Genomic DNA, 27,125 nt, shown 5'->3' with positions numbered 1-27,125 from the left:
CAGATGGGGATGGATAAGGTTCAAAGTAAATTTATTATCAAAGTACATATGTCACCATAAACTAACCCTGAGATTATTTTTGTGGGTTAGGGTAAACACAAAGAAACACAATCGAATTTATATGAAAAACCACACACAAAGACGGGCAACTAATGTGCAAAAGACGACAGACTATGCAAGTACAAAAAAAGAGAGAAAAAGCAATAATAATAAATAAATGAGGAATAAATATCGAGAGCTTGAGTTGTAGAGTCCTTGAAAGTGAGACCTTAAGTTGTGGGAACAGTTCAGTGATGGGGTGAGTGAAGTTATCCCCTCTGGGTGAAGAGCCTGATGGTTAAGGGGTAGTGACTGTTCCTGAAGCTGGTGGTGTGGGCCCTGAGGTTCTTGTACCTTCTCCCTGATGACAGCAGCGAGAAGAGGACATGATCTGGGTGGTGGGGGTCCCTGATCATGGATGCTGCTTTGCCGAAACAACCCGCCCTCCTGTGCACCGATTCGGTAACAACAGCGGTGCCGACACGTTGGAGAGTCTAATGCAGAGGGGACAGGGCTGGGACCGTGGTTTGAGATGGGGTCCGGTGCCCGACATGATTCAACTTCGAGGGAAGAGCCTGAACCGGGATGAGTAACCGGTTTAACCGGCTGGAAACCGGCCGCTCGTTATATCATCGCGCAAGCGCAGCAGCCTTTCGCCAGTAGTAAAGATGGCAGCAGTAAACATGGCACAGCGTCCGAATCTTTTTCGCGGGCGATTGGTTCCGGGTCATCCTGGCGGAAGAGGATGTGAGGGAACAATTTGCCACGAAGGTGACGTCACCTAAGACAACATTGGAACAGCAGCGGTGAATCAGGTGAAGCTAAAGCCGGGCGGGGGTCGGCGGTGCCTGGGGTCCGGTGTCCGGTGTCCGCTGAGGGGCTGGGATTCAGGGCTCGGATCTCTTGCTTGTGATCCAGGGATCTGCCACTCAGAGGCCGGGATCTCAGAGACTGAGGTCCAGAGCCTGTAATCTAAAGATCTGGGATCCAGAGTGTGTGGGTGAGTGACACTGTCTGGGGGAGGCCGAAGGTGGGGGGGGGGGAATAAATTGGAGTTAATACAAAGTCAATATAAATGGGTGTTGGACGGCCAGATAGACTCCGAGGGCTGGTGTCTGTGCTCTGTAACCCAATGACTCTTGTGAAATTTGGGTTCCAGTCACAATATTATTAACTTCTGCAACTTTCTTGCCTCTCTGAGTAACGGCATGTCAATGTTTAGAGGAAATAGTAAGCACAGGATTATGTAAAGATGGTGAGCTTGGTGGTCAATATGGATTCAGTGTTTTGTGCTGTGTCTTTCTAAATCTGACACATACGTGGGGCTGATCAGTGGACCATTAAACCATTTATGGCCACCTCCTCTGCATTCTGCCCCTCAGTGATGTTGTAGGTTGTGACAAATAAAACAGCGTCAGGCGTTTTATGTTTAAGAATAACTGAAGCAACTCATTTATTGTAGTCCAAACACTGAACACAAAGTGGGGTGAAAACATCTTCACGCAATTATGTCATCACCAGCCCCTTAAAGTGAACCCCAACTCAATGTTGATAGGTTTCAATGAGATCCCTCCTCACTCTTCTAAACCCCAGAGAGTGCAGACCCAGAGCCATCAAACATTGACCCTTACGTTCCCACCAGTTACATTACCTTACAGGGCCATCTGAAAACATCATGGTGGCCAGTCCTCCATCCCCCACCCCGCCTCTATCTCCCACCACCTCTTTCCATCTCTCTCCCATCCCTTCCCTCGCCCCCATTCCGTCCCTATCCATACCCCCTCACTCCCATCCCTCCACTCCTCCATTACCACTAATTGTTTTTATTGCTGTTGTCTTAACACTCAGTTCCGATCAGCATTCTCCAACTAAATATTAGGAAGCCCAAAGACAACACTTCTGTTCTTCGGACTCCCTCTCCCTTGGCCCTGCTGTGTCTCAACCAGACTGATCCTAAGATAAACTCTGACCTCTCATCGACACGGCCCTGACACTCATTTTCACCCCTGAGGTACCGTTCGGCTCTGCCTCTGGTTTCAATCAGTTGTGACTAAAACCCTCAGCTTTGTCTTGGTTAACTTCTAGACAGCTATTCCTGGCTGGTGTCCCACCTTCTGTCAGGCATCTGTCAATCAGTCTACTATGAGAATAATTCTGGGAATGATAGGGCTTGCTGCACCCGCAAAGCAAACAGCATTATGAAGGACCCCACGCATCCCTCATACAAACTCTTCTCCCTCCTGCTATCTGGCAAAAGGCACCGAAGCATTCGGGCTCTCACGACCAGACCGTGTAATGGTTTCTTCCCCCAAGCCATCAGACTCCTCAATACCCAGAGTCTGGACTGACACCAGCCTACTGCCCTCTACTGTGCCTATTGTCTTGTTTATTATTTATTGTAGTACCTGCACTGTTTTGTGCACTTTATGCAGTCCTGGGTAGGGCTGTAGTCTAGTGTAGTTTTTTTGTTGTTTTACGTAGTTCAGTGTAGTTTTTGTATTGTTACATGTAGCACCATGGTCCTGGAAAACGTTGTCTCGTTTTTACTGTGTACTGTACCAGCAGTTATGGTCGAGATGACAATAAAAAGTGACTTGAGTAATGTAAGATGAGTGTTTGATGGCTCTGGGTCTGCACTCACTGGGGTTTAGAAGAGTGAGGAGGATCTCATTGAAAACTATCGAAAGTTGAAAGTCCTAGATAGAGTGGATGTGGAGAGGATGTTTCCTATAGTGGCTGAGTCTAGCACCAGAGGGAGAGGGAGGGCTGTCCCCTTACAACAGAGATTCGGAGGAATTTCTTTAGCCAGAGGGAAGTGAATCTGTGGAATTCACTGATGGCTGTGGAGCCCAAGTCAGTGGGTGTATTTAAAGTGGAGGTTGAGAAATTCGTGATTAATCAGGGTGTCAAAGGCTGCAGGGAGAATATAGAGGAACGGGGTTGAGAGGGATGGAATGGAGGAGAAGATTTGATGGGCTGAATGGTCTAATTTTGCTCCTGTGTTTTGTGTGTTATGCTTCCAGAATCCTAACATTTCACTATAACTCTGCTTGTTGCCCTTTGCTCGCTGATGATTTGTCTTCTGGTTAAGTTCAGGTCCAGCATTTTCAGTCCCCACCCCTCAGGTTATCTCTGTAACCTCCTCAGGTGCTGCCTTTCCCTGCTCCAGTTGCTTCCCTTCAGTTCTGGCATCCAGTACACACTCAGTCTGAATCTCGTTACCACCCTGGCATCCATTACACTCTCAGTCTGAATCTTGTTACCACCCTGGCATCCATTACACTCTCAGTCTGAATCTCGTTACCACCCTGGCATCCATTACATGCTCAGTCTGAATCTCGTTACCACCCTGGCATCCATTACACGCTCAGTCTGAATCTTGTTACCACCCTGGCATCCATTACACTCTCAAGCTGAATCTCGTTACCACCCTGGCATCCATTACACTCTCAAGCTGAATCTCGTTACCACCCTGGCATCCATTACACGCTCAGTCTGAATCTCGTTACCACCCTGGCATCCATTACACGCTCAAGCTGAATCTCGTTACCACCCTGGCATCCATTACACACTCAGTCTGAATCTCGTTACCACCCTGGCATCCATTACACTCAGTCTGAATCTCGTTACCACCCTGGCATCCATTACACTCTCAGTCTGAATCTCGTTACCACCCTGGCATCCATTACATGCTCAGTCTGAATCTCGTTACCACCCTGGCATCCATTACACTCTCAGTCTGAATCTCGTTACCACCCTGGCATCCATTACACTCTCAGTCTGAATCTCGTTACCACCCTGGCATCCATTACACTCTCAGTCTGAAGCTCGTTACCACCCTGGCATCCATTACACTCTCAGTCTGAATCTCGTTACCACCCTGGCATCCTGACCTCCTCCTCCTTTTCCTGAAGTTTTAATGGCAAACAGCTGTAAGGTGTGTTACTGCCACCTCTGGAACTGGAGTGTGGCTTGGGATATCTAAATCTAATTTGTATTTGTATCAAATTCTATATAAAAAAAACCTGTATTGTTAAGGAACTGCTCTATATGTTTACATCAATAATCCTGTGATCTTTTCTGCACAATATTGATAATGCTGTATTTTATTCTGTGATAACTTTAAAATCAAACCATCCCCTCTCTTGATTATGTCTTAGACACCTCACCAGTATGTGCTCAACTGTTTCTTGTTGATTACAACGCTCAAACCTCCCATTACTGTGTCTCTTCATTAAAACAATATACTATTTAACCCCGTGTGCCCAAACCTCAACCTCGATATTATTGCTTCCTTGATCATCTCACCTCTTTCTGCCTTCAGTTGCCGAGGCCCTGGCTCCGTGATTTTCCATTCTACACCTCTCTGTTTCTCATTTCTCTTTTACTAGAGTCTCGCACTGAGCTTTCGAACATCCCCCACAAAGTATCAGAAAGATTGCCCATGTTCTTGTGAGGTTCCCCGGGATCATTTACGATGTTACAGATACGATGGGAACGTAGTTATTGCTGGTGAGCAGGTACAACAGGCCCCACTGACTCGATGTACTTTACAGAGACCAGAGGCAGCGACAGGATTTTTCGAGCGGGCGGTTATCATGTTCGGTGACATGGATTTTGAAATCGAAGAAGATAAGTTGTGAGTAATCATCACTTTGAGTGATCCAAGACTTTTGTAACTGTCCGTTGCTCATATTTGAGGTGGGCTGTAACAAGCTCAGGTTTATAATCCGTCCGTAACTGAATGTGACCAGTGATGGTGCCTTAACCCCACTGCCAAAAGCAAATCCCACTGCTTTGAGACTGCCTGGAGTTGTACAGTTCACCTGCTGATGGTCCAGTGTGCCTTGGGTGCACATCAAGCTGTCCTGTCTGGCACTTCCTGTGATCAGTGTAGATTGGTCTCATTTAATAATCAATGGACAGGCGCTCAATCAATAGACAGACCCTCGATCAATAGACAGGCACTCGATCAATAGAAAACAACTAACTCCTCATGAAGTCCTCATATACACCAGTTAGACTACCTCAAGCCTCCTGGTTAGTCTTGCATGAATTGTCCGTTTCGGGACGTTGCGTGAATTGTCCATTTCGGGACGTTGCGTGAATTGTCCATTTCGGGACGTTGCGTGAATTGTCCATTTCGGGACATTGCATGAATTGTCCATTTCGGGACGTTGCCACCTCTGATAAGCTTTGCTGTGGTCTGTGTCAGTGGACCCTGCTGATATCGATGGAGCCATTCCAATAGGAACCCTTGAATCTGACCAATCAGAGAGAGGTTTTGGTGCTTTAAAAAGAGCCTGGGAGCCATTTGATGCTTTAAATTGGCTGGAGAGGAGGAGATACGTCTCTACGGAAGGAGATGTAAGGCGCTGTTTCCCTCTGCTACCCTGCAGGTCACCCTTGGGCAAGGTGTAGCACCTGCTTAGCCCCCCGATCATGGTCACGTGAAGCCATGGGTGCAGGTGGCGGATGGCCATATCAGCAGCTGCTGCACATCACAAGTCCTGGTTATGTGACCACTGACGCCAGGCAGACAATCTCTGAAGAGTATTGGTAATGGCTGGGGTCACCCATCTTCTAAAGACACTGCCCAGAAGAGGGGAATGGCAAAACAATTCTGTAGAAAAATTTGCCAAGAGCAATCATGGTCAAGACCGTGATCGGCTACGTAATGTGACACAACACGTGATAAACAAACGATGCTTTAAAAGCCATTTGGTGCTTTAAAAAGAGAATGGGAGCCTTTAAGGTCACTGGCCAAGTGGAAGGGATAGTTCTACTAAACTAGGTTGACCAAACTCAGGTTGGGTGATGGCTTTGCAGGAGTGAACTTGCCAGGTTAATTTTCCATCCATTCCTGCTCTACACACTTACAGTGAGGCCCAGTGAAGTGCCTCGTCTTCTGTGTGGGCCTGTTACAACTTTGCTGTCTGATCTGCAGGCATGGGGTTGGTCTCTCCCTCCCCCTTGAAGGGGTGAAAGGCAGGAGATTGGAGCTGAGAGGAAGTTGGATCAGTCATGATGAAATGGCAGAATGGCCTAATTCTGCTCCTTTATCTTATGGTATTTCAAAAAAAAAAGCAGTTGGCACTACTGAATGTAAAAGTTTTGCACTTATTTCTTTGGTATTTTTTATTGTGATGAGTGAATTTTATTTTTTAAATATAAAAAGATTTCAGCCTTCTACACTCAATACTGAATTCTCCAACTTTAGATAACAACGTTGTTCACCTGAGTCGGCCATTTCTGCTGTGACTCAGCCAAGTACCACAATGGTAATTTTCTCTCTGCCTGCCCTGCTGTGCACATCCCACTGATCTGCTGTGAGCCACACCAAGCACACAGCAAGAAGGGTAATCCCTCTCAAACGGGTCTTAACCCTCTGGACCCGATGACTCGCCCCCACGGCGTATCTGGCCTCGCCCCGTCACGTTTCCTTTGGCTGACCTGCCTCCTTCTCAGCAGCAAGAAAACATCTCTCCTCCCTCTTATTCCCACTTCCGACTAAGCTGAAATATTCACTCTGCTTCACCCTCCACAGACGCTGCCTGACCCGCTGAGTGTTCCCAGCTTTCTGTTTTGATTTTAGATTCCCAGCCGATCCTTTGATTTTCGGGTCAGGCCCTCCTCCTCTCTGCTGCTTTCCCTGCGCCCAATTCCCAGAAAATTAGATTATGAGAACACTCAGTGCTCTTTTATTGTCATTTAGAAATGCATGCATGCATTAAGAAATGATACAATGTTTCTCCGGAGTGATATCACAGAAAATAGGACAAACCAAAGACTAACACTGACAGAACCACATAATTATAACATATAGTTACAGCAGTGCAAAGCAATACCATAATTTGATGAAGAACAAACCATGGGCACAGTAAAAAAAAGTCTCAAAGTCCCCGAGTCGATTGACTCCCGAGTCCCCGATAGCAGGCGGCAAAAGGGAGAAACTCCCTGCCATAAACCTCCAGGCACCGTCAACTTGCTGATGCCTTGGAAGCAGCTGACACTGAGTCCGTCCGTCCGAAAACTTCGAGCTTCTGACCAGCCTGTCCCATATAGCTTCCCGAGCGCCATCCTCTGCCGAGCGCCTTCGACCTCTCCCTGGCCGCTGAAACACGCAAAGCCGAGGATTTCGAGGCCTTCAGCTCCGGAGTTTCCAGTTTACCACACTGTAGCAGCGAAGCAGGCATTTCAGAAGTTTTCCAGATGTTCCTCCGTATTCTTATGTCTGTCTCCATCAAATCAGAATTGTGCACAGTCCCCTACTTGACATATAACAGACATCACCACCGAAGTGGCCGCGCGCATGATCGAGTTTGACCCTTCCCAAGTCCGTCTCAGGAGAGACAGCAAACCTGATTTTACTGTCAGTGAGTCAATATTCATTGGTGGGGGGACCCAATGGGGTGTCACCCATTGTCCGGAGAGGGTGGTGGTGTCACCCACTGATTCAGAGGGTTATTATCACGGCTGTGTCCAGTGAAATGAAATTTTAGTGTTTTAAGCATGATATAAAAATGTCAACTGTTGCAGGGGAATTCCGACCGTGCCTGGGACTGTGACGCTCAAAAAGGATTCTCAGAACCTAATTGGGATCAGCATCGGAGGAGGTGCCCAATACTGTCCCTGTTTGTACATTGTGCAGGTGAGACACCCTCAGTCATCCATTGTACAGAAAGTAAGCCGTCTCTCACTGCACTGAAAGGCACCCTCTACCGTTCCCGTCTGCCTTATTTTGTTAGAGGTACAGGCCTTTCCAGCTCACTGAGCCGTGCCCCCCAGCGACCCACCGATTTAACCCCAGCCTAACCACCGGACAATTTACCTACTAGCCAGCTCGTCTTTGGACTGTGGGAGGAAATGCATGTGCACGCTTGAGCGTACAAACTTTTTACAGCGGGCGCTGGAGTTGAACTCTGAAAAGCGTCGCACTAACCACCGTGCTGCTCTGGTGCCCCGCGTGGTTTCTCCATTGGGATCGCGTCTCCGGGAATTTAAAGGGATTCTGTTGACAGACTGGCCCCGGTGAATCTCAGTTCACTCTCTTTCCCACCTGCAGCACTAAACGATTCCCTCCCTTCTGTGTTTCTGGACATTTGCTGTAGCTAACTGTGACCCTCCAGTAGCTCGTTCCGTAATATCTCTTCGGGTTACAGTCAGGTGAGTCTGTACGCACAGTATGCCTACAGGCATTACTCAGAGACTGGCAATCACCATTCGAGTTTTAGCTTCGGGTGGAAGTAATCGGAAATGCGATGCTACCAAGCGGACCAATCACAGTTGTTGCAGTCTGCGTCACTGCGACGCGTAGTTACATTTTTGGGGAGGTGCGCGTCAGGCTACGGCGTAGGGTACGCGGTACGGCGTAGATTCGACGCAGAAGTATAAATTGGCCTTAAGGGTGCACACACCATGGCCACTGCTTCCAGCCTGAGACAGGTTTTCCAGAGCCCAGCGTACACGAGGCTTCTCCCCTGCATTATAGGGGCAGCCCACAGCGACTCAGTGCTGCTGACCGGGTGGGAAGACTGATTATTTACTCAGGGAACGCGACTTCCATCTCTGAATCCATAGTGGGAATATTGTCCTTGGCTTATTTTCCAACCATACCAGAGGAGGAGAGAGGGGGTAGGTTTGAGGGGGATGTGAGGGGTAAGTGTTTTACTCAGAGAGTGGTGAATGCCTGGAATGTGCTGCCTGGTACAGTGGTAGAGGCAAATACATTAGAGGCTTGTAAGAGACATTTGGATAGACACATGGATGTGAGGAAGATGGAGGGATAAGGACATGGTATAGGTAGGAGGGATTAATGTTTGGGTGTTTCTGGTCCAGTACAACATTGTGGGCCGAATGGCCTGTACTGTTCTGTGTTCTCTGTTCTACTGGTGGATATGTTACGTTGCCGGGCTGACTGCAGTGTGTGTAATTGTCAGAAATGGCAGCAACTGAGGACACATCAGGCCATTTTATATGTAAGGTGGTTGGAGTCCAAGTAGGAGGGATTTGCTGTACACATACAGAGGCCTGAAGCCCCTCTGGGTCTCAGTGCCTCAGGAGAGGATTGCTTGTACCGGGGGTGACTCTGCTTCCGCTCTGCCCGCATCCCCTGCTCCTAATCCACTTTTGATGCTCCTGTTCCCACTCCCAGTCTGGATCTACTCCGGGTGAACCCTGCCCCTGTGACCCAGTGGAGCCAGGCCTGACCCGTGTCTCTGCCGGCAGGTTTTCGATAACACTCCAGCTGCCCTGGATGGGACGTTGGCTGCAGGCGACGAGATCATCGGCGTGACCGGGAAGTCCGTCAAAGGGAAGACGAAGGTGGAGGTGGCCAAGATGATCCAGGCTGTGAAGGTCAGAGGGAAGGGTCTGTGCGTCTCATGGGGGTGGGGTGAAGAGGAAATGAACAAGGTGAAGGGCTCCCTTCTGCTTGGGAGTGGGGTTAATTGGGGTGGGGGGAATGGGAGAAAAGTGGCAGAGGATGTCAGGGAAGCCCTGCGGTGTGGGATAGTGGAGGGTAGTGCCTTCGAGGGAGGGGGGGTGGTTGGGACAGGAGGTGGACGAGGCTGTGTGAATGGAAGAGAGCGCAGTCTGAGTTTAATTACGTCCGTTACTTCAGCAGCGATCCCCATAACAGACCAGAAATAGACATGGGACCAGAGACTGCCTGTTCCATAAAGTTGGAAAGAGTGAGCTGGAGAAGGCCATTCAGCCCTTTCAGTTTATTCCATCCCTTCAGTAAGATCATTTGGCCCAACGTTGATGTCCCCATATCACCCAATTCCTTCTATACCCAGAAATCCTTCCACCCCATTCCTATCGTTCGGTGAGCAGAACTGAACACACTACCCCAGGCGAGGCCGGACCAGTATTTGCTGAGTCTTGGCGCAGCTCCCTTGAATTTAGACTCAACCTGCGGGAGGAACGTTGGTAGGAGGGAAGAAATCAACGGTGTTTCAGTTCGAAACCCCTGCACCTTGGGACTGAGAGTTGGAGAGGTGATGTGAGAGATGCTGCGGATGTGGGAAGCGTTGAGCAATGCTCACAAAACGCTGGAGGATCTCAGCTCCTCCACTCTGGAAGTTGCCTGACCTGCCGGGTTCCTCCGAAAGGTGGGGGTGGTGGGGGAGGATTGAAGTGAAAAGCCAGGAGGTGATAGATGGGAAAGATAAACCCCAAATCGTCCTTCCAGGCGAGGAAGAAGTTCATCTGCAAACTCGTCGGGGTCATCCACCGTATCCAGTGCTACATCGGGTCTCACCCACGTAACAACCTCTTCTACCTCGGTGAGACCTGAAGTAGACTGGTACCTTGTCAAGTACCTTCGCTCCGTCTGCAACAGAGGCGATTTCCCAGTGGCCAGCCATTTCACTGCCAGCCTCCATTCCCATTCCGACAGGTCACTCCGCCGTCTCCTCTACTGTCACTCTCAGGCTGGAGGACCAACTCCCCATGTTCCATCTGAGTGGCCTCCAACCTGATGGATGAACATCGATTTCTCTACCTACCAGTCATTTCTCCTCCCTTCACCTTCTCTTTTTTCTTACCATTCCCCATTCCGTCTTCCCTCTTACCCCTTCCTTTTTGCACCACCTCCCTGTGGTGCCTCCCCCTTCCCTATCTCCCATGGTCCACTCACCTCTCCTATCTAATTTCCCACTTGGGATCAAGAAAGCACATTATTATTATTATTATCAGATTCCTCTTCAGCTCCTTCCACCTAATCTTATCCACCTATCACCCCCACGTTTTCCATTTAATTCCCCTCCCCCACCTTTTTCTGGCTTCTCCCCCCACTCCCCAGTCCTGATGAAGTGTCTTGGACCGAATTGTCGACTCTCTTTTCCTCTCTGTAGACACTGCCTTGACCTGCTGAACTTGTCCAGAATTTCAAAAACAAAAGAAGTTCTACAGACTCTGGAAGTCCAGAGCAACACACACAAAATGCTGGAGGAACTCAGCAGGTCAGGAGGTCAGGCAGCCTCTATGGAAGTGAATAAACAGTCGATGTTTTTAATCATGATTTCCATTCCCGTTCCGACATGCTGGTGTATGGGCCTCCTCCAGCATCTTGTGTGTGTTACTCGAGCTTTCTAGCATCTGTAGAATCTCTTGTGTTTCTAACGATGAACTGTGGTTTTGAGCTAATTAAGTAACTTTATGTAAATAATTTGTTTTTTTTAAACTCTCCTTTTAATGTCCTGAAAGGGAGAAGTTACAATTCATTACAACAAACTCCAGGCTGATCCTAAGCAAGGCAAAACCTTAGACATCGGTAAGTAGTATTACCTGTTCAGTATCCTAATGTTTACCTCCTCGTTCCCCTCAGTGTCTCCCTACCCAACGTCTCCACCACTTCACCCCCGGCATTGTCTGGGCCCCACAGCTGCCCCGCTGAGCTCCTCCAACTCCTTGACTTCATGTGAGGAGCCCAGCACCGTGTGTTTGGAGGCGGCCTGTTGTGGTCGGTATTTCCCTCTGGGTAGGGTGACTTTTCCTGCTCCTGTTAAACTCCTGGCAGAAAGGTCAAGGTTTTTATCTAATCATGCAAAGGTGCTGTAACTGCGAGGATCCCATCGGGCTGGGAAATTCTTCTTCTGTTAAGCCCATCACCCCTTCTGGGGCGTAGGCCTCTGCCCACCAGAGTCCTCTGTCCTGTCCTGGGCCTGTCTTTCAAGATCCTTCCTCTCACAGGGACGAGGGCTTCAGAGGTTCTGTCAGTGTTTCTGGAGCACCGGGTTTTTATGGGATGGGGTTGCTAACCTCATGCCAAACCCTCCTCCTTTTGAAGCTGGGCTTGGGACCATTTGTGCAGAGTTTGGCTTGGAAACAGAACCATTTAAACCAGAGGGTCTCAACCTGGGGTTCACAGACCCCTCTGTTATTGGTCGTGGCATTAAAAAAAGGTTGGGTAACCCTGATTTAAACTCTACATTGTCATTCCTATGTGGAATAAATTATTGTTGGAAATTATTAATATTTTATATTTACTTCTCGGTCCATTTTGCCTTTTGTTTCTCTGTTTATAGTCCCTCTCTGTTGCTCATTCTGAATTGGATTTGACTGTATCCTTCCCTAAGAATCCCATGTTTTTGAGTTAGACCATATGACATAGGAGCAGAATTAGGCCATTCAACCCATCGAGTCTTCTCCACCATTCGGTTATGGCGAATTTATATTCCCTCCCAAATCCATTCTCCTGCCTTCTCCCTGTAGCCATTGACACTCTTACTAATCAGGAATCTATTAACCTCCTCTTTAAGTATACCCAATGACTTGGCCTCCACAGCTATCTGTGGCAATCTCAAACTACTTGTTGGGCTTGTATATAACCTGATCTGCAGATGGAGTGTTTTTAAGTAATTGCGTTCAAATTATCTGCAGTCTCATGTTGCATTCGGTGTGAAAAATTATGAGGGGTATAGACAGGGAAATGCAAACACTCTTTTTCCACTGAGGTTGGGTGAGACTAGAACCAGAGGTCATGGGCTGAGGGTGAAAGCTGAAATATTTAAGGGGAACCTGGGTGGGGGAGCTTCATTACTCGGAGAGTGGAATGAGCTGCCAGTGGAAGTGGTGGGTGCAGGTTCAATTTCAACATTTTAGAGAAGTTTGGATAGGTACATGGATGGTAGCGGTATGGAGGGCTGTGACCCAGGTGTGGGTCAATGGAACTAAGCAGAGTAACAGTTCGGCACAGACTAGATGGGCTGAAGGGCCTGTTTCTGTGCTGTAGCGTTCTATGACCCAATGAATTCCATAGCTTCTCCGCTTTGGATAAAGAAATTCCTCCTCATCTCTGTTCCCCGATACTCAGTGAGGTCCGTGGGTCTCTCTCACAGACAGAACTGTCAGCCTGCATTTGTGAAGCAGCGTATTGTGTCTGAGTGAAGGAGGTGGGACAAGATGAGGTACAGGGGTGAGGAAGGGGTGTAATTCTGTTAAATGCCACAGGTCCAGTGGCTGTCAGTAGGTGAATTCCTCCCCGGACAGTCTGCACAGTTTGGTTTTCCTGGGATGGAGCCCACAGCTCTACAGGGATCCGGCAGGTAGGAGACTACAGGGTGTGTGGAAGGGGGGATGCTGGTATTGCTTCAGGGTGATGCTCTGTGCCTGTCTTTCACAGTTCTGAAGAAGGTCAAGCACCGGTTGGTGGAGAACATGAGCTCTGGCACGGCCGATGCTCTGGGCCTGAGCCGGGCCATCCTGTGCAACGGTGAGTGAGCTCGAGTGTGGGGCCGCGTTCAGGGAACAGGCGGGTGATCTATCCAGGGTCAACACGCGACACGAGCACGTTGGAAACAGGAGCACACCCAGGCCATTTGGCCCCTCGTACCTGTTCCAGCATTCAATAAGATTGTTACCGATCTTTCACCTCAGCACCACCTGCCTGCACTGATCCCATTACATGCCAAAGTCTATTGATATCTGAGAGTGAGGCCGGGCGTTAACTGGGGAGGTGTAAGGGAGGGTGGGTTCCTTATGCTTGATACCCTGAAGGTGGAATCTCATGTGGATAGGGTGGTGAAGAAAGCTTTTGGTATGCTGGCCTTTATAAATCAGAACATTGAGTATAGGAGTTGGGATGTAATGTTGAAATTGTAGAAGGCTTTGGTAAGACCAAATTTGGAGTATTGTGTACAGTTCTGGTCACCGAATTATAGGAAAGATGTCAACAAAATAGGGAGAGTACAGAGAAGATTTACTAGAATGTTACCTGGGTTTCAGCATCTAAGTTACAGAGAAAGGTTGAACAAGTTGGGTCTTTATTCTTTGGAGCATAGAAGGTTGAGGGGGTACTTGATAGAGGTATTTTTAAAATTATGAGGGGGGTAGTTGACGTGGATAGGCTTTTTCCATTGAGAGTAGGGGAGATTCAAACAAGAGGACATGAGTTGAGAGTTAAAGGGCAAAAGTTTAGGGGTAACATGAGGGGGAACTTCTTTACTCAGAGAGTGGTAGCTGTGTGGAACGAGCTTCCAGCAGAAGTGGTTGAGGCAGGTTCGATGTTGTCGTTTAAAGTTAAATTGGATAGATATATGGACAGGAAAGGAATGGAGGGTTATGGGCTGAGTGCAAGTAGATGGGACTAGGTGAGAGTAAGAGTTCGGCAGGGACTAGAAGGGCCGAGATGGCCTGTTTCCGAGCTATAATTGTTATATGGTTATGTAGCCTGGAGGGGTTGTGTGGTAATGGGGACCTGCTCCCACTACCTATTAAATGCTCCTATTGGTGTGTGTTTCAGTAGCCTCTGACAACCAAGTCCAGCTACCGGCCTCCAAGTGTGGCTCAGCTACTAAGCTCAGTGGAATCATTTATACCGACAGGAGAAGGGGTAAAGGCAGGTTACTGGCACCTTCGGGCAGATGGGGCTCATCAGCTGTGGTTGGCAGCTCGTCTGGGACAAGGAAAACCCTGAACTCAAACCTCCGCTGCCTTGTGGCTATACCCACTCGTGGGGAAGGCTTCAGGAGTAAACCTCGGGGAGGAAATCCGGAGCTGGAGTCCCTATGACAGTCAGTCCTATGTTAAGTTCAACGCCGACTGGCAACTCCTGCGACGCTGCTGGCACCAAACTGTATCGGCCTCTGCCGTTCCTTTGGGTTCATCAGCTGCGTGGAGAGGGGGAGCCTGCTGCACGGGCAACAGCTCGCTCTCCGTATCGTACAGCCCTGGCTTGTGTACCTAGATGGCTGGGTCACAACTTCTGTGGCTGACTCCGACCTCACGAGGGAGGGTGGTTGTTAAGGGTTCAGTGACAAAACAAGGAGGCCATTCAGCCCATTACATCTGTGCCTGTTGAAGTATGGCTCCACTGCCTGGTCCAACCTTCTAACCTGTGGGGTTCGGGGGGAATGAGGCTGGGTTTTATTTGGGGCAAGACGGGAGTGATGACAAGAGTTTATCACGCGTGATGGGAGGGGACACAAGGGGTTTAAAAGGAGAAAGATCCTGTAAGTTTATTCAGGGCTCATGGAGGTTTATTCAGGGTCAAAGGTCAGAGTTAACGGGGCCGAGACCAGAGGTTATTGCAGTTATGGAGGAGAAAGAAACCAGGCACCAACAGATTCACAGGACGGTCTTTCTTGCAGACGGACTTGTGAAGAAACTGGAGGAACTGGAGAGAACGGCGGAGCTGTACAAAGGTAACGGGAGGCGGGGGGGGTGGCGGGGACTTGGTAAGGCCGAGGAGCCGGGGTGAGACTGTCTCAGGGCGGTGTGCCGGAGGACTGGGTGGCTGGAAAACCGTGATCGTTGGAAGGTTATCACAGAAGCGACATGTTGGAGAGGTGTGGGGGTGCGGGGGAATAGGGTTTTGGGTGTGGAGATTGCAGAAGTGAGGTTGCATGGGCTGGGTGTGCGGGTGGGCACTGGGTTTGGGGACTGTGGGTGTGGTAATGAGGTTCTGGGGCAGACGTAGGGAGTGTGGATGTCGGGGAGTACGATGGGTGTGGGCTGTGGGAGTGGAATGAGTGAAGCGTGCGAGGGCAAAGGTGTGTGTGGGTCAAGATCGGTGGGTGCAATGGGTGAGCGCCATCTCCATTAGTGAGGGCTGGTGTGTGTGTGTGTGTGTGTGTGTTCGTGTGCAGGCAAGGACAGGTCTGTGTGTCTGTGTTCAGGCAAGGGCTGGTGTGTGTGTGTACAAGCGAGGGTTAGCGTGTGTACAAATGAGGTCTGGGTGTGTGTGTACAGGTGAGATCTGGCGGTGTGTGTATAGGCGAGGTCTGGGTGTATATGCAGGGCAAGGGCTGTGTGTGTGTGTGTGTGTGTGTGTGTGTGTGTGCGCGCGCGCGCGCGCGTGCGCGCCTGTGTGTTCAGGCAAGGACGTGTGTGCTTAGGCAAAGACTGGTGTATGTGTATGTGCAGGCAAGGGTTGGTGTGTGTTCGTGTGCAGGCAAGGACAGGTCTGTGTGTGTGTATTCAGGCAAGGGCAGGTGTGTGTGTGTAGGCAAGGGCAGGTGTGTGTACAAGCGAGGGTTGGCATGTGTACAATTGAGGTCCGGGTGTGTGTGCACAGGTGAGATCTGGGTGTATATACAGGCAGGGGCTGTGTGTGTGTGTATAGGGATGAAGATTGAGGGTTGAGTGTGCAGGGCAAGAACCAGGTGTGTGAGTGCATGCGAGGTGGACGTGTGAGAGCTGTGTCTGGGCCTTTACTTGTCCACGTGCCAAAGGCTGTCTCTGCAGTGAGGAAGAGCAGGGAGCAAGTGCAGAGCCCGTTTATGAGGCTCGTTGCTCCCACGCTCAGGAGAGAGAGGCGTTAACAGCTTTGTGTTCAAAGTGCTAAAACATTTCCCCCTTTTCAACGTGTGGCAGGACTGATGGAACACACAAAGAGGCTGCTGAGAGCATTTTTCGAGCTGTCACAGACGCACCGAGGTAAGACCTTCTGTCGGTCCTGTTCATCGGTAACTTGGCCTGGCCTGGCAGGAGGTGTTGTTATGCAGCTCAGAGCTTCGATCTTCACTAGGAACAGGCGAAGGAGGTTCACCCTTTCAGCCTGGTTCATTTACACCCTACCCCCCCCATTGTATTACCCCAACAAATGCCTCCCTGAGCTAATGCAGGTGAGGGCTGTGTATATTATAATGGGAGAATTGTGTCCTTTGCCTGCCTCAGGGACTGGGGTTTGTAGCGTGGCCGATGACGATCGGAAACTAAAATCTGGAAAATGCTTCCTGTGGACGGGGAATTAGTCAATGATAGGTGATGGAGAGATTAAAGGAGGAAGTTATGAGGGGCAGGCCCTCGCCCGGGTTATGAACGCTTGATTTATAGACGCGCGGTGGATGGGGGTAGACTTGCTGGCTGCTGTGAGGCTGAAGGGATCTTCTGATGTTGGGAATGTGGTATTTCCCCGTGCCTTCTGCCCCCCCACCACCTCACTGAACTGCAACGATCAGGGTCTGGGTGGAGCCGAGGAGACTGAGTCGCTCAGCCCCTGAGGCACCGAGGACGGCTGGCAGCAGCCCACCTCGCGCCTGCTCGCTCTCCCACACGCAGTTTGTGCTCACGTCCAACCTGCGAGCAGTTCGGGTCTCGGGCGGTCCACAGGATCAGATCCTGTTGTAACTTGCGGCCTGCCTGTGTGTTTCCTGTGGCTGGAGGCTAATGAGCAGATGGCATTGACTGACAATGAAACAGCAGAGGCACAGGGATAGGTGTATATAGTGGGTTGTTTTAATTTGGGACATTAAGCACCAAGCTCCAAGGATATAGAGTCCTACAGCACAGAAACAGGCTCTTCGGCCCATCTAGGCTATGCCAACCTGATCTACCTGCACCCAGACCATCTCTCTCCAAATCCTTCCCAGCCGTGTACCTAACCAAACTTCCCTTAAAATGTTACAATTGAATTCTGTTATCTGTCAGCTTGTTCCACGGTCTGAGTGAAGAAGTTGGATAAATTTGTTTTTGGGCAGGAGCCAGAGGGGAGTGCGGGAGGTGGTTAGGTTAGACTGGGAGGTTAATCTACAGAGCTGGATGAACTTTGAGGTGTAGTTCCCCAAAGGGGTTTGGTGCCACTGCTGTCAGTCGGGCTCGCACTGCCACCAGTGTTTTGGTTCGTTTCAGCGTTCGGCGACGTGTTTTCCATCATCGGGGTGAGGGAACCGCAGCCCGCTGCTAGCGAGGCCTTTGTCAAATTTGCAGAGGCTCACCGGAGCATCGAGAAGTTTGGCATCCGACTCCTGAAGACAGTGAAGCCGGTAAGTCCCTGGCTCATCAGCACACGGCGGTAACGTGTGTGTCAGGCAAGTTCCCTTTGCTCAGTGAGGACACCCCTGCAAGGTGGGTCCAGATCCACTTTGAAATGGTCAGGTGGGGATGGAAACGCTGAGCCACCAAACCTCCCGATTTATAAATATGGATATACCTTTGCTCTTCGTCACTGAGTAATGGCTGACATTTCTACTTGCAGATGCTCAGCGACCTGAATACGTACCTGAACAAGGCCATTCCTGACACTAAACTCACCATCAAAAAATACCTCGATGTCAAGTTTGAATATTTGGTACGTACTTGGCAAAATTTTCTTTGGATAGCAACCCCTCAGCCCTGACCCCAGCTAATCCCTCCTCCCTTCTCATCCTAACTCCAGCTAATCCCATTTTCCTTCTCATCCTAACTCCAACTAATCCCATTTTCCTTCTCATCCTAACTCCAGCTAATCCCACCTCCCTTCTAGTCTTAGCCCCAGCTAATCCCTGCTCCCTTCACGTCCTGACTCCAGCTAATCCCATTTTCCTTCTCATCCCAACTCCAGCTAATCCATTTTCCTTCTCATCCCAGCTCCAGCTAATCCCACCTCCCTTCTAGTCTTAACCCAGCTAATCCCACCTCCCTTCACGTCCTAACTCCAGCTAATTCCATTTTCCTTCTCATCCCAACTCCAGCTAATCCATTTTCCTTCTCATCCCAACTCCAGCTAATCCCATTTTCCTTCTCATCCCACCTCCAGCTAATCCCACCCCCCTTCACGTCCTAATTCCAGCTATTTCCATCTCCCTTCTGGTCCTAAATCCAGCTAATCCCTTCTCATCCTAACTCCAGCTAATCCCTTCTCATCCCACCTCCCTTCTCACCCTAACTAAACTTCATTCCTGTCCATTTTTTTCTGGTTTAATGGAACACGAGTTGTTAGAAATGGACTCTGCTTTGAAATTGAAATGAGATTTGCAAAGGATCCAGTTGTGTTCTCTACACCTGGTCTCTTTTGTCTCCCACAAGCTGGAGAACTGGGTGCTGAGGAGCTACTGGTTGAGGTAGGTCGCTGTCAACCCCGTACAACTGAACAGCGGTGGCCAAGTGCTCTTGACCAAAGGGCCTGCAGGTCACCGGCCCATGCCTCTCACAGCCCAGTCCAAGGCTTCACAACAGATCTCTGCCCTCCACTGTCATGGGAAACAGAACTCAAGAAGTACTACACTGTTAGCAGTGAGGGAGCATCACGCTGTTGAAGAGGCGGTAACGAGGGAGTGCCTGGCTGTCAGAGGAGCAGGACTGAAGCTGATCGTAAGAACTTCAATCGGAGCTGGAATTGACCCGTGGAGCCTGCTCCGCCATTCAATAAGATCCTGGCTGATCCGGCTGTGGGCTCAGCTCCATCTACCTGCCTTTTCCCCATAACCCTCAATTTCCCTGCTACACAAGAATCTATCCAACTATGTCTTAAATATATCTAATGAGGTAACTTCTGCTTCCCTGGGCAGAGAATTCCACAGATTCCTTGCTCTCTGGAAAAAGTACCCCCTCATCTCAATCCTAAATCAGTTCCGCCAAGCCTTGAGGCCATGGCTGGCACAGTGGCGTAGTGGTTAGCACAAGGTTTTACGGTACCGGAGACCCGGGTTTGCACGTTCTCCCCGTGACCGCGTGGGTTTCCTCCCACAGTCCAAAGGCGTACTGGTTGGTAGGTTAATTGGTCATTGTAAATTGTCCCGTGGTTAGGCTAGGGTTAAATTGTGGGGATTCCTGGGCAGTGAGGCTCAAAAGACTGGAAGAGCCTGTTCTGCGCTGTATGTCAATAAAGAAACAGATGTCTCATAGTTCTAGTATAACTTACCAGTGGAAACAACTTTCCTGCCTCTAGCTTATCTATTCCTTTCATAATTGTTGTATATTTCTATAAGGTCCCTCCTCATTCTTTTGAATTCCAGTGAATATAGTCCCTGGTGACTTAAATCTCTCAACATTGGCCAGCCTCATTATCTCCAGAATCTACCTGGTGAACCTCCTCTGCACCACCTCCAAAGCCAGTTGCTTTATCCGCTACAGTATCCTTGGCCTGAAGTCACGTATCTCGGCCAGGGCTGCACTATCAGCATCAGAGAACCCGCACTCCCCACCTGGTTGACAGGATTATGACTACAGAGCAGTGGGTGGGGGCTGTCACTGTTGGATTACAGAGCAGTGGGTGGGGTCAGAGCGAGTCCTTGGACGGTGACGGGAAATGGGTGGCGGTGTCCGAGATGGGGAGAAACACTAGCTAGCGTGTAGAAGAACCACACTTGGCCGAGCTACCAGCTCTCCTTCCTTGGGCAGTCTTCCCGGTCAGCGGTGATGAAGGAAGTGTCTCCTTCGTGGCCTGGATTGAGGGTGTTATTGTGAGGTCCTGTGCTTGTCTGGATATCTGTATTGGACTCGGTCTCCAAAACTATGGATCCTCCCCTCCCCTCCTCTTCTCCAGGTACTCCACTGCCTCTGTTCCAGAACTGCCTGCTGACACCTCTCTCCCACCACTCCTGTCCCCCTGTATCCCAAGTTCTACATTCCAACCTTGGGAAAAAGTGGTCACGGTGGAGGCATGAGTTGCCTACACCCCCGCCCCACAGTGAGCACAGATCCATCCCATCAACTGTTACCAGCAACACTCAGGAGCTGACTGCATTGGCAGCATTGGGTTTTGTCAGAACTTTCAGAGGAGAAGCTCCAGACGCTGAGGGCCCAGGACAGGGGATGGTCTAGAGGGAAAGATCTAGAGGAGATGTCCCAGACAGTGAGAGCCCAGGACAGGGGATGGTCCAGAGGAGATATTCCAGACAGGACCCAGAACAAAGGGGAAGACATAGAGGAGATGTCCCTGACTGTGAGAGCCCGGAACAGAGGGGATGATCCAGAGGAGATGTTGCTGTCAGTGAGAGCCCAGAACAGAGGGGATGGTCCAGAGGAGACTTTACAGACAGAGAGGACCCAGAGGAAATATCCTAGACAGTGAGAGCCCAGGACAGGGAATGGTCCAGAGGAGATGTCCCAGACAGTGAGAGCCCAGGACAGAGGGGATGATCCAAAGGAGATATCCCAGACAGTGAGAGCCCAGGACAGGAGATGGTCCAGAGGAGATATTCCAGACAGGACCCAGAACAAAGGGGAAGACATAGAGGAGATGTCCCAGACAGTGAGAGCCCAGAACAGAGGGGATGATTCGGAAGAGATGTCCCTGACTGTGAGAGCCCAGTACAGAGGGGATGACCCAGAGGAGATGTCCCAGTGAGAGCCCAGGACAGGGGGAGGTGGGTCCCAGACAGCACTGAAGGCTGGAGTTGTTCAGCCAACTTTGAGTTGTACCTGGAGCCAGCTGCGACCTTGCCGACCACGTTAACCTGACCGTGGGTGAACCCGGCGAGTGCCTGCAGTGACCTGGTGTTCCATCGCTTCAAAATCAGATGCGCTGAACTAATTAACCAAACCTCACTCTGCCATCTGCCCAGATGGGATTTGCCCGTTCCACACTTCTGGAAATCTTGCCCCATTGCTTTTTACCGGCATGTCACTGAAGTGTACGTTTCCACCCCACCCCACATCCCCATGTCAACCACCGACCTTTGCTGAGGGGGTGTACAAACGTTAATCTTGTTGGCTGCCTCGTCTTGCTCGGAACCTTGATCTGAAACCTCTCTCTCTCTCTTGTTCGGCGCAGTCCTACTGTCTGAAGGTGAAGGAGATGGACGATGAGGAGTACAGCTGCATTGTGAGTGATGGCATGGGGCTGGTGGGTCTGTGGCTGAGGGCAGCCGGGCAGAGCAATGCCCTGAGGCCAACTGATTGGGGGACAACGTCAGACTGGGCAGCCTGGCCACCTTCCGCAGTCGGTGCGACTGGAGAATGGTTGGTAGGCCGCTGTCCTCAGAGGGCCGACAAATCGGTGGGCTGGAGTTGGGGGTGGTTTGAGGGGAAGTATACCAGGTGGACAGGGGCTTCTGACACACTTTGAAAGGATAGGGGGGCAATGGCTTTCACTGGCGATTATGGCCACTTGCAGCATGGGCATGGATGGGTTCAGCCGTGGCTGGAAAGGGGGAAGGGATCCCTGGTACGGGGTTTGGATTATCCACCTGGGGTTGTGTGTTTGTGTGCTGACTCAGAGCCATCCTCCCACCCCCCGCCCCCGTGCCCCGCACCATCCGGGGTATGTGCTGCTCTCAGCTACGTCAGGAGTTCTGACTACACAACCTCCCTCTTCACCCCACACCAGGCCCTCCAGGAGCCCCTGTACCGGGTCGGCACTGGGAACTACGAATATCGCCTGATTCTCCGCTGCCGGCAGGAGGCCAGAGCGCGATTCGCCAAGATGAGGAAGGACGTCCTGGAGAAGATCGAACTTCTGGACCAAAAACATGGTTGGTTTTAACTTTCTGTGCCACACACACCATGGTTTGGGGTTGCTCTGGCGGCTTTGTTTGTCCCAGATCAGGAGGGCTTGGGGTCAGGTGCTTTGTCAGGTGTGATGGTGCTGTCCCAGGTGTGATTGTGCTATTCCAGGTATGACGGTTCTGTCCCAGGTGTGATCGTGCTGTCCCAGGTATGATGGTTCTGTCCCAAGTGTGATTGTGCTGTCCCAGGTGTGACTGTGCTATTCCAGGTGTGACGGTTCTGCCCCAGGTGTGACTGTGCTATTCCAGGTGTGGCAGTTCTGCCCCAGGTGTGACTATGCTATTCCAGGTATGGCGGTTCTGCCCCAGGTGTGACTGTGCTATTCCAGGTATGGCGGTTCTGTCCCAGGAGGGGCGGTGCTATCGTAGGTGTGATGGCACCTGGTCAAATGCTCTGTCCCAGGTGTGACAGTGCCGTCTCGGGTATGCTGTTCCAGGTATGACGATGCTCCGCCAGGTATGCTGCCTCAGGTGTGACACGGACAGATTAGCTCGTGTTTAGCTGTGCCACGTCACTGCTGCTTTACTGTGTGACCAACTCAGGTCAACTGGAGCAGCGTTGTTGTGTCTGTAGCTGGATCAGTGTGTTAGATCAGCGCTTACTCATTCGTCCTACCTGCCCATTTCAGTGGAGAGTATGATATCCACTCATCTTCCTACCCATTCCTTAGTCTCTGTTTTCATTATACGTTGCAGGGGTGGCCTGGTAGTGTAGTGGTTAGCACAACGCTTTACAGTACCACGGACCTGGGTTCAATTCCCGCCACTGCCTGTAAGGAGTTTGTCTATTCTCCCCGTGACCGGGTGCTCTGGGTTTCATCCGTAGTCCAATGATGTAGTGGTTGACCAGAGCAGAATTAGGCCATTCAGCCCATCGAGTCTGCTCCGCCGTTCCATCATGGCTGATCCCGGATCCCACTCAACTCCATACACCTGCCTTCTCCCCATACCCTGACTAATCAGGAAATGATCAACTTCTGTCTTAAGTATACCCACGGACTTGGCCTCCACCGCAGTCTGTGGCAGAGCATTCCACAGATTCACTATTCACAGGATGGGAGGTAAATTGTCCCGTGATTAGGCTAGGATTAAACCGGGGGATTGTTGGGCGGCACCGTTCGAAGGGCCAGAGGGCTTATTCCGCATTGAATCTCAATAAGTAAATAAAATTGCACCTCGCCCATTAAATAAAGACTGAGGAGAGACAATGGTGGGGGTTATAACGTTGTTAGGGAAAGGGCTAATCTGAGGGCTAGCTGGGGTCGATGAGGTATCTTTACATCAGGTGTAATTGAATGGGAGTGCAAATACAGAAACTCCCAATGAGACAGATACTCAACTAGTCGCAGTGAAGTCCTTGAAAAAATAGCAAAGATAATGTAGCTCTAACAGGCAGCAGGGGTCCCCACAAGGATGGCAAAGGGCTGCAGTGATTGGGGCCACTGTTGTGAATCATGATGAAAATTACCTGCAAAATAAAAAAAAATCTACAGATGCTGGAATCAGAGAATGCTCAAAATCCGCTGCAAGTCAGTCAGCATCTGGGAGTCAAGAATCTCAGGTCAGTGAACTGAAGAACAGGGCAAATGTAGAAAACCAGCTGCAGTTAAAGGTGAAGAGAATCTGGGATGGGATAGGGTGAGATGTGAGGGGAAGGTAGAATCATATTTACAATCGCTGAGGTATATCGTGAAATTTGTTGTGGCAGCAGTGCAGTGCAAGATATGAAAATTACTATAGGTTAAAACAAATACATCATGCAAAGGAGGAGTAGTGAGGTATTGGGCTCCTGGAGCTTTCAGAAATATGAATAGTGGCAGGGGAGGGGGGTGGAGGAAGCTGTTGAGTGTGGGTGACGAAGATTGGTGTTGGCCATAGAGATGCTTCTTCATGGCAACTACTCTGTCTGGAGGAAGGATAGACTGGGAACAAACTGAAACTGTGAGTGTTAAGTAACAGTCCCGCGAGTCAAGCTTTTATGGAGATGGGAACTGGCCAGAGATTTTATAAAAAAAAAGCAAAGGAATTAGAAATCTAAATCAAAATTATAAAATACTGAGGCTTGTGAAAAGCGATGTCGCCCTGTGGTCAGTGATTCAAACCCCTCAGACCCATTCTCCCTTTCTCTGTCAAGTCTGGTAACCATCTCTTCCCATTCGCAGTTCAGGACATCGTGTTCCAGCTCCAGCGCTTCGTCTCCGCCATGTCCAAGTACTACGACGAGTGTTACGCCGTCTTAAAGGACGCGGACGTGTTCCCAATCGAGGTGGACCTGAGCAAAACCATGCTGAACTACAGCCCGAAGGACCTTTATACCGATGCAGAAGAGGAGGAGGAAAACGGAGAGAAACTCTTTGACGATGAATAGAATTCTTCTGGAAACCCTTATTGTTAAATAAGACCAAAGTAGGTTGTCTATAATTGGATTGATGCTCGTATTTATGTCTCCTGTGATGAGACTGTTGTCCTGTCACAGGGAATCCCTGTTGTACAGACATTGGTTGTGTTCTTGGATTCTGTTCTTGCCTCCTCTGTCACAGTTTCCAGAGGTGGCGTGTGTGGAACTCTGATCTGTTGCAGGTCCACATCCCTGCTCTCCGCTGCGAGCCGGGCACTGCGCCCTCGCTCGGGCGGCCCACAGCGTCTGCAGCTCGCCCAGTGGAACATCCAGTGAAATCCACCTACCGGGAAACGGCCAGTGCTCGGATCGTTGACTCTCCTCCGCGGTCTGCCCTCTCGCTCTGTGTTTGGGGGACGTGGCGGTTTAGCGCCTGTGGAAGTACTCCCTGTTCAGGCCCGTATGCCGATGGTACGGCGTTTTCCCCATTTAATTCCGTGTTCTAGACCGTGTGACAATCACTGAACGCTGCATTGTGTGGGTATGGGGGAGTGTTACTGATGGGCGGTCTCTGTTGACAGGTTTCCACATCAATCTTGGTACTCTGGGTCTGAGAGATCCCCCGGATCTCTGTTCTTTGGGCCTGAGAGATCCCCCTGACCTCTGCACTCTGTGTGTGGGAGGTCCCCCGATCTCTGTACGTGGGGTCTGCGATTTCTCCCTGATCTCTGTTCTCTGTGTGTGGGAGTTCCCCCAGGTCTCTTCTTTGGGCCTGAGAGATCCCCCTAACCTCTGTACTCTATGTGTGGGAGTTGGCCCCCGATCTCTGTACGTTGGGTCTGAGATTTCTCCCTGATCTCTGTTCCTCGGGTCTGAGATTTCTCCCTGATCTTTGTATTCTGGGTCTGAGATTTCCGCTTGACCTTGAGCCAAATGGTAAACTGTCACTCTGCACATTTTGGAGAGCATAGGCGCAGGTTGAAATGAACAGACAATGTCAATCCACCCACAAGTGATGGAAATGAATGTGAATGAACGAGTGTGAGCTCACCTCAGCCCCGGAATATCAAGCGCTCTATGGAACAGGGTCGTGTGTCCAGGACGTAAGAGATCAGTGCAGATCCCGTATCTCCCCGCACAGGGTAGAAGCAGAGGAAGGACTCGGTATCTGCTGCACAGCGTGCAGTGGATTGAGAACCTGTCAAATCCCCTGGCTGTACTTTGTGTGGGGCATCCCTTTACCTCGGGCAAATGGTGACACTCATCATCGCAGAAGCCATACAGCAGGTTATGAAAATCCCAAGTAAACACTGGCACATCCTGGGAGTAGAAATTAGTGTTCCTCGTAGGCTGGTGTGACACCTACTGTACTCATGGACTGTGTGAACATCTCCTACTGATTACAATGCTCTGATTTTATGGGAAATCTCCCCGATGATTCATAGAGTCACTCCGCACAGAAAAGGCCCTTCAGCCCACTGAGTTCATGCTGACCAACCTTTACACTAATCACATTTTTTATTCTCCCCACGTTCTTATATCTACCCCAGATTTTACCCCTCAATTACACCAGGGCCAATTTACAGCAATCAATTAACCCACCAACCCGTTTGGCATAGGGATGTGGAAGGAAACTCAGACAGTCACAGAGAGAACCTGCAAATTCCACACAGACAGCACCTGAGGTCACGGTTATACCCGGGTCTCTAACGCTCTGAGGATCTGGGACCATTCTCCACTGCTGTATTCCAGGGATGTGGGCCGCTCTCTGTTAATCACCATATTCTGGGGTTGTGGGACATTTCGGTCTTATACTCTAGACATGTCCACGTTTCCCGATGACTTTTAGATGCTCCATTTTAAACATATTCTGTTGCTGCTTCCACAACTGAGGGAATGGTGAATGTTTTCCACCAGTCTGGTGAAATCTCTCACATCTTTTTGCCAATAAAGTCACTCATTGTCTCATGGTTGCAGACTTCCATCTGTGGGACTGAGACAGAGACGGTGTGCGTAGTCTGTGAGTTTCTGGCTCGGTGTTTGCTTTACCGAGTAACTTAGCAAAGGGAAAATCATACGGAAAGTAACTTTTGTCACAGGAGTTGGTGTCGGAACCTGGTTTTTATTGACCTGGTTTTCCATATCAGTCCCACAGCGGTACACTCCTAACTGCTAGTGTCAGAGACACGAGGGATCCTGAAGGTGCTGGAACTCTTGACCAACACACACAAAATGCTGCTGGAACTCAGAAGGTCAGGCAGCATCTATGGAGGGAAATAAAGAGTTGACATCTCGGGCTAAGACACTTCGTCAGGATCGGGGAAGAAACATGTAGTGTACCATCGAGTGTGCAGATGACCATAAGACCATATGATATAGGGACAGAATTTAGGCCATTTGGCCCATCGAGTCTGCTCCACCAGTTCATCACGGCTGATCCAATTTTCCTCTCAGCTCCAATCTCCTTCCTTCTCCCCGTATCCCTTCATTTTCTGACCAATCAAGAATCTGTCAACCTTAAATATACATAAAAACTTGGCCTCCACTGTGGCAAAGAATTCTACAGATCCACCACTCTCTGGCTAAAGAAATTC

General features: G+C 50.0%; 1 protein-coding gene across 2 annotated transcripts; it reads left to right on the top strand.

Moving 5' to 3' along the window:
• The first annotated feature begins 780 nt into the window (after window positions 1–780).
• pick1 (protein interacting with prkca 1) lies at window positions 781–27,125 on the top strand. 2 transcript variants are annotated; one of them, XM_063062619.1, is made up of 13 exons: window positions 781–854; window positions 4,596–4,678; window positions 7,579–7,690; window positions 9,268–9,396; window positions 11,251–11,317; window positions 13,169–13,258; window positions 15,135–15,188; window positions 16,360–16,422; window positions 17,617–17,750; window positions 17,963–18,055; window positions 21,461–21,511; window positions 22,016–22,160; window positions 24,356–27,124. In XM_063062619.1, the coding sequence occupies exons 2-13, from the start codon at window positions 4,638–4,640 to the stop codon at window positions 24,559–24,561; spliced, it is 1,185 nt and encodes a 394-aa protein (XP_062918689.1). In that variant the 5' UTR covers window positions 781–854; window positions 4,596–4,637; the 3' UTR covers window positions 24,562–27,124. The 2 variants fall into 2 exon arrangements, with proteins under 2 accessions (XP_062918689.1, XP_062918690.1); XM_063062620.1 differs by lacking the exon at window positions 781–854 and adding an exon at window positions 889–1,039 and having other exon boundaries at window positions 24,356–27,125.

The sequence above is a fragment of the Mobula hypostoma genome, chromosome 11, assembly GCF_963921235.1.
Source record: "Mobula hypostoma chromosome 11, sMobHyp1.1, whole genome shotgun sequence".
In the NCBI taxonomy this organism is placed as follows: domain Eukaryota; kingdom Metazoa; phylum Chordata; class Chondrichthyes; order Myliobatiformes; family Myliobatidae; genus Mobula; species Mobula hypostoma.
The sequence above is the reverse complement of the archived record's forward strand: the minus strand, read 5'-3'. Positions and strand labels throughout refer to the sequence as shown.